We start from the raw sequence: 12,663 nt of genomic DNA on the forward strand, positions 1-12,663 counted from the left end.
ATTCCTGAAGAAGGGCTTATGCCCGAAACGTCGATTCTCCTGTTCCCTGGATGCTGCCTGACCTGCTGCGCTTTTCCAGCAATACATTTCCATCTGATCCAGAACCTGTTATATTCTGAGGTAGCCTTCTTCACTGTCCACTACACCTCCAATTTAGGTGTAATCTGAAAGCTTACTAACTATACCTCCTATGTTCACATCCAAATCATTAATGTAAATGACAAGAAGTAGTGGACCTAGCAGTAAACCATGATCTTGTTGAAGTTGAGCTTCTCTTGTCTTGATTGCTCTTAAGGTACTTTTGGTATGTGACCCAGTTAAAGTATTCATGATTTGGAGATGCCGGTGTTGGACTGGGGTGTACAAAGTTAAAAATCACACAACACCAGGTTATAGTCCAACAGGTTTAATTGGAAGCACACGAGCTTTCGGAGCAACGCTCCTTCATCAGGTGGTAGTGGACCGAAAGCTCGTGTGCTTCCAATTAAACCTGTTGGACTACAACCTGGTGTTGTGTGATTTTTAACTCAGTTAAAGTATAGTCATCATGTGCTATGACTGTACAACACCATCACAGTGAGATGATAAGATCAGACCAGAGAAAGAAGAGAAGGCAGAAACCTCAGCTGGTGAAGAGGACAGGGAAGTAGAGAGTGACTTGGAAAGCGATTGATATCAGCAACTGCTGCTTATGTGCATGACATAGAAGTTACATCACTGATCCAGTTCCAACCACCTAATCGCTATTAAATATGATTAAATCAACAGCCTTAGCTATTTTCTATGAATGGCATATGTTATTGTATCCAAGAGCTCACGACACACTTCCTCGGTCACCATACAGAGACAAGCATCTCAATCTACAAGTGAGCTCCTTAAGCCACATGATATTAAACATCACACTTTTCTAAAGGGGATAGGCTAATATGAAAGAAATGCATGCTGAATAAAACATAACCACATCTTAATGTGACATCAACACTTCTTACTTCACGAAATTATATGAATAACAACGCTACCTTACCCGTAGAAGTGTACTTTTTGAAACATTTCCTACTGCTACAATGAGGTGCATCCCTAGCATCTGTAGATGACGTGGGAGCAGGCAGTAACCCTCTTTCTCCCGAGGTCTTCAATCAGCCATCAACCTGGGTGGGCCAGGGGGTATACGGCTCTCTTGTACTGATGGAAGGTTTGGGGAGCTGCTGATGACAAATCTTGAATGTGTCAGCCTGCAATTTCCCCTGCCTCTTAGCGCAACATGGCATTGTCCGCTTTCTATTAACTGAGCTACACTTGTAATTCTGTCTTGGGCCACAAACAATGTTGCACTATTCCCAGCTGCAGTGAGCTTCTCGTGGCAGAGATGGTTTGCAGGTTAGTGCTGCTAACAGGCATCACTGTGCTATCTTGCCACTCTGTCCCTCTCTTCATGGAAAATGCAATGTTACAATGTATGAGAGGGAGATATCTGAGACATCACCTTTATACATCAGCTTAAACCAAAGCGGTATTTCTATCAGATTCTTTCCTGTTTGGGTCTGCTCGTGCAACAGGTTGAGTGTGACTCCCACTGACACCTTGCATCAGCCAGGACTGCAACTGCCCTCCGACCATCACTGACTCCCTTATCTACATCTGCACACATGTCTGTCATCCTCATGCTGTGATCCTGCCTCATACTCAATCAACAGTGAGTTTGTGCAATTGCACTGGTGCCAGGTGCAGAAGACAGGTAGGATGCTACCACCAGAGACATCCAAACTGTCATCATCGAAGGAGGTGTCAAGTGAAAGATACCAAGGCCAGTCAGAAGTCTCTGCAGCAGTTGACCCTGAAAATTAAGCACAAAAACAATTGCTGGCTGATCAATTACATTAATAATGTCAGAAGGTGCAAACCAACCAGACATTATCTTTTTACAATTCATTGACTTCCCTGTGTGACTACTAAAATACTGTAAGCAGTGATACAAGTCTTTAATTTATAAATATTTTTGTGGAATACTATTACCAAGTAATTTGACCGATTGATGGACACTCGCATAAAGAAATAGTAAAGAGGAATAAGCTGCATAAAGGAGTGAAATGAATAATACTAGAAAAGTAAGGACCATCATACTGGAAAGGAGTAATCGAAAAAAGCCAATGAGGAATACATTAACACATTTAAAATGCGTATTTATAAACTAACAAAGTATGTTAAATCAAGTTGCTGATTTACAAGCATACATGGCTATATGGGAATACAATACCAAAGTAATAACAAAAACATCGCTTTAAATGGTGAGGGTGAGACATTCAATGATACAAAATGTTTAGGGAAAGGTAGTAATGGAAAATGGGAAGTGCAGTGGCAATATTAATAATGGAAGATGTAGCAGGCTTGGAAAGAGAGAATGTTCTTGAGGGGACAAGGAAATATACTATTTGGTTGTAAAAAAAAAGTACTCATACTGTAAACACTCACAAAAAAGAGTGTTCTGTAGACCTCCAGATGTCATGGTCACCACTACAGATCCCAAAATGTTCTGGGAGAGCATTCTCTCTGGAATTTTTCTCGTGCACAGGGGATAGATGCTGACTGTAGATAAACTCATCAGATTTCTTTGCTGTAATTGAATGGTTCTGCCTTGTCTCCAAGTATATGCACCATACCTTTTGCAAGTTTATGATGTCTCTGAATGAGCCAAAGTTGTGCTCCAATCCCATTCAAGGTTTTCCATAACACTGCACATGGACCGAAGCAAAGACTTCTACAAAGAGGAACCACAGTTCCTTGTCATCTTGCTCCATGTAGCTCTCCGTTATATTGTGCAGCACTAAAATGAGTCCTTTTGCATGTGGTGAAACAAATCTGTTCCTTTTACTTCTGAAGTAATGAAGCACGAGAATCTTTGATCATTTCTAGAAGCAATTTTGAGACCTGATATTTCAGAAAAATTATTTTATCCTTTGAGCAGTGTCAGGGATCACAAATCTTTGTCAAAGCTTTCTGAAACTAGTCATTAATTTGATCAAGTTTCACTTTTCTACATGAGGTTTTGACTTATTTCAAAGTTTTGAATGCTATTATTCCTCCAGGCATCAAAGCTTCAGCTGATATTTCATTTGACTCGTCACTTTTCCATTCTACAGCTTCTTTATTGCCTAGTTTACTTTAGCAATCAACATTGACTGTTCTATTTTATTTCCCAAACTATAAGCTGTCCACTCGGGACATTTGAATGGGGACAATAAAGTGAGCACAATCTCCTTTAACTAATCACACTGCCACTATGTGGTTCTGATAACCTCTTTGTGTATTCCTGGAAGGGTAAAATGTAAGTATATCTTTCACCCAGAAAGAGATGTCCATCTTTCAACTCATATCATGTTCACAGTTTGCTACACAATCCATAGGAGATCGGGGTTCAGTTTTGCTTTTGATTGACGTTTCTCTCCCTTTGAAATGTTGCTCTCTGAAACTTTCTTGATACTCTTCAAGTGCAACATTCCATTCTGTGGACTCAACTCAATCCACACAGCAATTTTAGATAACCACTGAACTAGCATCCTCATCTTTTGCCTTATTTCTTTCTGTTATACAATGCATGTTGCACTTAAAAGTTCAGTATACCCATAAGTGGTTTGGCTCGATGAACTATTATCATGACAATCGTTACTTTAAAACTAAAAGGGGCAAGAAGCAAGCTTGTATGAATTCTGAGTTCATGGCTGCATAATCTATGGTCATGACAAATCTCAAACAGCATATTCTCATCTGCCCCTTACACATCAATACTAACTGCCACACTTCTTTCTTTTGAAGAAGCTGTGACAGCCTTTGTTTCTTTGTGCTATCCTTTCTGACCCATATCATCTGTTGCCTAATCAAATTCTTTCAACAAATTCCTTTTGGCTGCCCTGCAAGCATTTGTCGCTCTTTATAACCCACTCCCTGATGGTCCATCTGCTTTGCTGTTCAGTGTTCTTCTGCTAGTCTCAAATACTTGTTATGTTGGGCCCTGTGCCCACATCAGCTTTTAGGCAGACTTCATTCAATGCAGTATTTTTTTTGCCATATGAAAATCTTTATCAGGTTGGTTCTGTTTCTCTACTTGAAGCCATTTCCCACTGTAAGACTTGTTCAGATGTACTGGAGTTCTTGAGTAAACAATCTAGTGACTATCTGCAAAGGTTTCTCTTTTAATGCTTCATTCCACCGTAAGGCCTGAACCTTGGTCTGGAAAAGCTGATGATCAGATCCATAATCTGTGTTAACCAAGACTCTGGAATCAATACATTAGGCTTTGTCACACAGAGAGTGTTGGTGGAGGGTTGCTCTTCAGACTGGAGGCCTGTCATCAATGGTGTTCCGCAGGGATCGGTTCTGGGTCCTCTTTTGTTTGTCATCTATATAAATGATTTGGATGAGAATATAAAAGGCATTATTAGTAAGTTTGTGGATGACACCAAAGTTGATGGCAGAGTAGACAGTGAAGAAGGTTTTCTAAGATTACAAAGGGATCTTAATCAAATGAATCAATGGGCTGAAAAATAGCAGATGGAGTTCAATCTGGTTAAAAATGAGATATTATGTTTTCATACAACAAACAAGGGTAAGGCTTATACAATTAATGGTAGCACCTGAGGTAGTGTTGTAGAACAGAGGGACCTAGGAGTTCAGTACATAATTCTTTGAAGTTGTGTCACATAGAGACAGGGTAGTTACAAAGATGCTTAGCACGCATGCTTTCATGGCACAGTTCTTTGAGTATGGGAGTTGGAAATGTTCAGGACATTAGTGAGGCCTCTTCTGGAATACTGTGTCCAGTTCTAGTCGCCCAGTTATAAGAAGGATATTATTAAGCGGGAGAGGGTTCAGAAGAAATTTACCAGGATGTTGCTGGGTATGGAAGGTTTGAGTTATAACAAAAGACTGGATAGCCTGAGACATCTTTCACTGGAGCATTGGAGATTGAGAGACAACCTAATAGAAGTTTATAAAATAATGAGGGGTAAAGGTAGAGTTAATGGTAGTTGTCTTTTCCCTAGGACAGATGATTTCATGACTGGGGCCACATTTTTAAAGTGAGAGGAGGGAGATTCAAAGAAAACGAGGGGCAACTTCTTTCAGCCCTTCAAGCAGCATTTAGACCTGTTTCTGTATCAAAGGCTACCTCTGAATAAGTGTTAATACTGCAACCTACTCAGAACAATGCCCACCTTAACTCACTCAAAACTATGGAAAGATTATAATATTAATTAGCCCTTAGCAACCATCTCTCAGGTCCTGAATAGGATGCAGAACATCAAACAGTTTCATCCACCAGCATGTCCTTTCAGTTTGCTGTTCTTTATCTCTTTGAAATTTCCTTATACACTACCTATTTCTTTAGCACTGTACTACCTATTTCTGACTTTTATTTCGGACTACCATCTTGTACTACATGTATAATTTCTCCCTTATTTAGATCGTACAGGTCGAGGATTTTTACTAACATTATTAACTTTAAACACAAAAGGACTAACACCTCTTCATTATGCAAGCTCAGACTGGATATTCTAATCCCATCAGGAGTAACAGCTAGCATTTGACAAGTACTTAAACCATCACCTGCTTCCACAGGACAAGATGTCACGCAAACTTATGTACAATAGATAACAAAGATGTGACCATAGCGCTATAATTTTAATGTATGTAAAAACTGTGTATAAATGAGGCAACTGTAATTCTGTACTTTGAATTCCGTCACTGCCTCGAACTGTGCCACTGCTGATGCTCAATAAAGAGGCGATTTTCACCACTCACTGATTTCAGTCATTATTGAACTTGATGCCACATTTGTGTCACAATCTCAGGATAGCACAAAGCTCTTCACAGCCAACAAGTGCAGTCACTGTTACAAATTAGGAATGATGGGCACTGATTTTGTACAACAAGGTCCCAGAACTAACTATTTGATGAGTGACCAGATCCACAGAATTCTCAGGCTCTGACTCTGTTTCTTTAGCAATAGCATATAAAAGGCTGAACCATTCTTGTCAATAATTATTCCCAGGTTGCTGATAGTGGGGGCTTCAGCAATGATAATGTTATTGAATGATGATTAGAATCTCTCATGTTGCAGATTATCAATGCTTGATACTTGCCACTTGTCAGTCTGAATGTTATCCAGGTCTTCCTCAATATGGGCATGGATTGCCTCAGAATTTCAGGAATCCAGCTGATGCTGAACATTCTGCAATAATTTAATCAACCCAAACCTCCCCACTTCTGACCTCATGAAGGAAGAAAGATAATTGATGAAGTAGCTGAAGATGGTTAGTCTGGAAAACTCTGCTGAGGTAGTGGTGTTCTTACCCCTAGACTGAGAGAGCCAGGTTCAAGTCCCACCTGCTTCAAATGAAAAAAAAATCCTGAGATGTCCTCCAGAGTTGTACTGCAATTGATAAAGCATGATTTCCAAAAACTATAGCTTTTTGCAAGGAATGACTGCAACAGTGGGAGGATTTTACCTGTAATTCTAGCTTTGCTCAAGTTCCTTGATGCAACAGTTAGTCACAGTTACCTTGATATCAAGGGCAGGAGAAAGTGAGGATTGCAGATGCTGGAGATCACAGCAAAAAAGTGCGGCACTGGAAAAGCACAGCAGGTCATGCAGCATCCGAGGAGCCAGACAGTCAGCATTTTGGGCAAAAGCCCTTCATCAGGAAGGGTCGACTCCCCTGCTGCTCGGATGCTGCCTGACCTGCAGTGCTTTTCCAACGTCATACTTTTCGACTTTGATATCAATGGCAGTCATGCTGACAGTTCAGACTGTTTTAGCCATGTTTGGAGAAGTCTGTATTTATGTCAGGAGCTGAATGGCTCTGGCATTAGTCAAACTGAGCGTCGGTGAGCAAATTATTCTCGTCCTTACAACTTGCTCACACTCTATCTCAAGCATAACTTTCATCACTTTGCTGATGGTTGGGATGAGGCACATTGGGCAGTAGTTGGTTAAATTGAAAAATCCATTCAGCACTTCAGGCCGCACTTGCTTCAGCTTCATCTTGTCTTCCGCAACATTGAGGATAGGGATTTTTGTGGAGTCATCTATTTATTTATTTAACTTTCCATCATCATTCACAGCTAGCTGTGAGAGGACTGCAGAATTTTGATTTGATCCCTTAGCTGTGGGATCACTTAGTTCTCGAAATTCATTGGGGTTTCCCTGCACAGGTTTGATCCTGCTGGCTATGGTTGAGGCCTGAGGGCAAAAATGAAGGGAGGTTTTCTCCTCCTAAAGCAGGCTGTCAGTGAGTTAAAGCTTTAGATTACCACTCCTGGAATGAGGAGCAGCGCAGTAGCTCAGTGGTTAACATTGTTACCTCACAGCACCAGGGACCCGGGTTCATTTCCACACTCAAGTGACTGTCTGTGTGGAGTTTGCATATTCTCCCCATGTCTGCGTGAGTTTCCTTTGGGTGCTCTGGTTTCCTCCCACAATCCAAAGATGTGCAGGTTAGCTGGATTGATCATGCTAAGTTGCCCACAGTGTCCAGAGATGTTCTGGGGGATTAGCCATGGGAAATTCGGGATTACAGGGGTAGGGTAGGAGGCCAGTGCGTCTGAGAGGGATATCCTTTAGAGGTTTGGTGTGGACTTGATGGGCCAAATGACCTGCTTCCACACTGTAGGGATTTTGTGATTCTTACCATCTCATTCTGCTTCTGCTGTTTGGCTTATAAATAGTTTTATGTTATAGCTTCACCAGGCTGGCATTTCCTTTTTTAGGTGCTGCTCCTGGCATCCTCTCAGCCACTCTTCATTGAGCTAGCATTTATCATTTGATTTGGTGAAAATGGACGATTGAGCATTATGCCAGCGAGGGAATGATGTTACAGATTGTTCTTGAATGCAGTTCTGGTGCTGCTTCATGGATGCCCAAGATTTAGTTGCTGGGCCTGTTCTGCATCTATCTTATTCAGCATCAACATCAATTATAAAGTGCAGATCAGAGCTGAATTTAATGCTTTATTTGAAAGACCACCTAAGTATGCATGTACTGGAGTGCAAGAATAGATTGTTCAATTTCTGGACTGGGATTTGAGCCCATAACCCTTTGGTTCACTGCCAGGAATGCTACCAAAAACTAAACCAAGCAAATTTTTCAAAGAGGGGGCACAAGTTAATGATTAGGAATTTGGAGGGAAGTGTAATGCAGAATCACTTTACTGTAACTAGGGAAGACTTATGGACTAAATTATGTCATTGAACCATTAAAATTAATAGTGGAAATAATTGAATTGATGTGCTCCCGGAGAATAAAATCATTGAGGCCTTTTGTGAAAGCATTTGGATGTGATTAAATCAGTTGACAAGTCCCAAGTTCATTGACCAAGTAGCCTTTTCCTGCTTGTAATTTGTTTATGTTCTTATGGAGGGGATGTCCAAGACCAAACTCTAATAGAATTGTAGAAGCTGTTACTGTGATATTTCAGCTTGAGAAATGCATCGATCCTCTGAGTTTTTAAAGTGTTAAAAACCAAAATTATAAACTGCCAGCTGAAGTTTTTACCATGCATAGAACAATCATCTTTAGACAATCAGGGTAGTAGAATTTAACTACATAAATATATCAAATAATTTATTACTTAAATTTATATATTGTAATCCTCAGATCGTATTGCACAGAATATAATCAAGTCCCACTTGGAGACATGTCAGTATACAGTGGAAGAACTTCAACAGTTGGCATGGCAGACGCACACATATGAAGAAATAAAAACTTACCAAAACAAGGTAACCATGGATATTTACATTGCTATTCAACATTTTTCGATTAAAAGGTTTGATATAATGAGATCCAATTAAATCATGATGATGTAACTGAACACGTGAATGACATGAAAATTTCAGCAAGAAAGGAAATATCAGTCTAGAATAAACATGTGAAATGAGAAGTCTTAGACACTACACTAGAGACCTGTATTTAAGAAATTATTAGACACAGATGTAAATAGAGGAATGTTACAGTTCGAAAGAAGTTGAACAACCTTACTTTGAGATAAAGAGCAAGCAGCCTTAGAGACACTGCATTTGCAAATACCCAAAATCATGAGATCCTCTAGATTGGTATCTCAATGTACAGGCAGCAGAATGGGTTTAAAGCTCAGGATAAAGCAATATGGAAAGGTGGACGTGAGGGTCAGATTAGCTTGAGAATAGCAAATGATAACAGAGGTGGTAAAGTTTGTGCTGAAAGGGAAATATAGTAACAATTGTCATCCTTATGGTACGAATTGGGTCAGAAGAAGAAAAGTGATGTCCCTTCAAAGAAAGTTTGGAATAAATATAAAATCATTTGGTTTTCAAGTTCCCTCCTTGCTCAAACTATGTACTGCCTGATTCATTAGTTTTTTTTTCAAAAGCTTCAAGGCCAAAATATAATTTGCAGACTTTGTTAACTGTAATTGCTGGGCTGTCTCTTTTTTCATGAGTAGAGAACGGTGCTCAGAGGGAGACAATGATTTTCTATCCATTGATGGAAAATGATGATCACTGGCACTTGTAATCTCCTCAGATATGCTTCCAGCAAATGGCACTCATGTCAGGAGTCCCAGACCATGGAATCACTCCTGGTGTATTTGACTGTGAAAAATAATCACACAGATACCGTTCTAAGATTTGGGGTTATATTGGTGATTGGTGCCACTGGCGTGTCAGATTTATTTTGAATATTTGTTTTGCAAAATGGAGCTAAATGGTTATGGTCTATAATGTGGGCCTGTGCTGTTCAAAGAAACCACAGAGCAGTAAAGCTAAAATTCAACTGTTAAATGACAACATTTCCAGTATAAGCTCTTCATCAGCTCTTTTTGACTCTGATCTCCAGCATCTGCAGTCCTCACTTTCTCCGTTAAATGACAAGTCAAGTTTTAACTTTAATTAAAACAATGGTACAGAATTTATCACATTTTATACATTATATACTGCGAAAGCAGATAAAGTGTCCAAATGTTAAATTCAGAATATATTAAAACACAGGATGTTAAAACAACACAAAAGGTTGATTCATAAAGTCTAAACACAAATAACACTTCAGATATAGATCATTTATTAGAATTAAAAGTGAATAAAATTAGGAGAAAAGAGGATTTATATGTTACTTATGGTATTAAAAAAGGCAATTGTTAAGTTTAAAAGTATATTTTAAAAAGCAGTGGCAATAAGGTATTTTTAGTTAGGCGAAAGCATTTTTTAAAAATAGATTCCTAAAAAGAATTCCAAGTTGATGTGGATAAAAATGAAAAGTCGACAAGGAAAATAGAGAGAAAGTAAAGGAGGCAGGTGTGGCCCAGAGTTCCTAGGTATTCAAATCAGAATTGAACAGAATACCAGGAGAAAAATGATGGTACTTCCAGTCCTTTACTCATTCCCATTCGAACACATATAAAATTGGCCCCTGAACTAGCTCCGGAAAGTTGAATGTTAATTTCAGGAACAATACCATAACTTTCTCCTTGGTATCCCCCTCAAAATGCTATTGCTCTTCTTTCTGACATTTGTTTCTAACACACCTCAAATATTCTGTGTAGTTTGCTTCATCTTTCCCTCCCATTACTGTGTTTTTCTCTTTTAAAAGGTGAGGGAAGTCATATGGCAACAATGTGCAATTCAGGTCACGCACGCAATACAGTACGTAGTCGAGTTTGCCAAACGCATTACAGGGTTCATGGACTTGTGTCAGAATGATCAAATACTCCTCCTCAAATCAGGTATGGGTTGCAAATATATTTCAGTAATGAGTAAGGTGTCAGTTAAGTTTTGGGTTATGGCAAAAATACTTAAGAGGCAATGCAATCATTTTCTGTGATTACTTTCACAAGCAAGCACAATTATGGAGTCAGTGATACAATGCTCTTATTTCAACTTTGATCATATCTTCTGTTGTCAAATGATTCGCTTTTATCTTAACCCAATGAAAGTTAAGATGAAATGTAAGACTGAATTGTATAGGCTTATGCTGGTAAACATCTGGGCTTTGCTTCCCTGTGAATTTTCCTCTGACATCTACACTGTCACAAGGAATTGAAGGCATTAATGCACGCTAATTCAGGCATTAAGCAACACCTACCAAACATTCCAGTCAAAGTAACAACTCTTTACCCAATTGGATTAACATACATAACCCTGAAGCTTGTTCATAATTCAAGGCAATCGTTCTGATCCATGATGTAGCTCAACACAATCGCCTTTGCCACACCCCCATTAATACCCTTGGATAATAATTTAACTTTTGAAGTTCAGATATCATTCTGGTCAGTCAAACTGCACTTATCCTTCCTAATGTGTGTGCTCAGAACTGTCAGAGCATGACTGATGTGGTCTATCCAATGCTTTGTATAGCAGGCAGCAGATACATAAGAACACCACTACCTGCAAGTTCCCTTCCAAGCACTCACCATCCTGACTTGGAAATATATCACTGTTCCTTCAGTGTAACTGGGTCAAATCCTGGAACTCCATTCCTATCAGCATTGTGAGTCTACCTACAGCACAAGGACTGCAGTAGTTCAAGAAGTGGAGGCGACAGAGTTGGACTGGGGTGGACAAAGTTAAAAATCACACGACACCAGGTTAGAGTCCAATAGGTTTATTTGGAAGCACTAGCTTTTTGAGCACTGCTCCTTCATCAGGTAACTAGTGGAGTAGAATCATAGCACACAGAACTTATAGCAAATAATCATAGTATCATACACTGATGTGATATATTGAACAAACCTAGATTGCTGTTAAGTTTTTTATCTTTTAGAATGAGTTGCAGGTTTCAATTCATTAATGTGTAGATCCCACATTCAAGACTATCTTTCAAGTCACATTCTTGAGTTAACTTAAGGCTTTATTTTAAAAAAGGTGACATCTCAGCTCAGACAATGGATTAAAGGTGTGAGGTTAGAGTCTCTATGTATTCCAATCTTGAGTCAGAGAGGTTCTATTTCCAAAGTAGGAACTTTAAAAATATCACATAGCTTATAAAAAATATTGACTGCCTATAGGTTGTGTGCTTTTTAAACAAAGTAGAATGTATCTGCCAATACAATTCTGCAAAAGCAAATTCACCCCAGAGATATATGTGTGTGTGTGTGTGTGTGTAAAACGGAGAGAGTGTGAGTGTGTGTGTGCGTGTGTGAGAGTATCTTTTCATAGTATATGAGAGTATATGTGCGCCTGTGAGACAGGGTGTGTGTGTGTGTGTGTGTGTGTGTGTGTGGTGCAGTGGGGTCACCTGTAGTGTGACATGAACCCAAATTCCCATGGGTACCCAACTTGGCTATCAGCCTCTGCTCGGCCATTGTGTTCAAGAAAGCAGCTTTACACCACCTTGTCGAGGGCAAGTAGGTCAGGCAATAAATGCCGACCCTGCTGACCCAGCCAGTGATGTCTATGCCTCATAAGTAAATATAAAAAAAGCAAAATTTCTGAAGAGCACAGTGGCTCAGTTTTTAGCACTGCTGCCTCACAGCGCCAGGGACCCAGGTTTGATTCCTGCCTCAAGTGACTGTCTACGTGGAGTTTGCACACTCTTCCCGTGTCTGTGTGGGTTTCCTCTGGGTGCTCCAGTTTCCTCCCACAATCTAAACATGTGCAGGTTAGGTAAATCTGCCATGCTAAATTGCCCATAGTGTTAGGTGT

General features: G+C 39.7%; 1 protein-coding gene across 2 annotated transcripts in view; it reads left to right on the plus strand.

Moving 5' to 3' along the window:
- Positions 1-12,663, plus strand: part of rorb (RAR-related orphan receptor B) — a 266,439-nt gene that overhangs the window by 232,732 nt on the left and 21,044 nt on the right. For both annotated transcript variants that reach the window (XM_043712184.1, XM_043712175.1), the window contains exons 5-6: positions 8,648-8,769; positions 10,613-10,745. In XM_043712184.1, the coding sequence (XP_043568119.1) occupies positions 8,648-8,769; positions 10,613-10,745 (255 nt within the window). The remainder of the gene's footprint in view (positions 1-8,647; positions 8,770-10,612; positions 10,746-12,663) is intronic.

This window comes from Chiloscyllium plagiosum, chromosome 2 (genome assembly GCF_004010195.1).
Source record: "Chiloscyllium plagiosum isolate BGI_BamShark_2017 chromosome 2, ASM401019v2, whole genome shotgun sequence".
Taxonomy (NCBI): Eukaryota; Metazoa; Chordata; class Chondrichthyes; order Orectolobiformes; family Hemiscylliidae; genus Chiloscyllium; species Chiloscyllium plagiosum.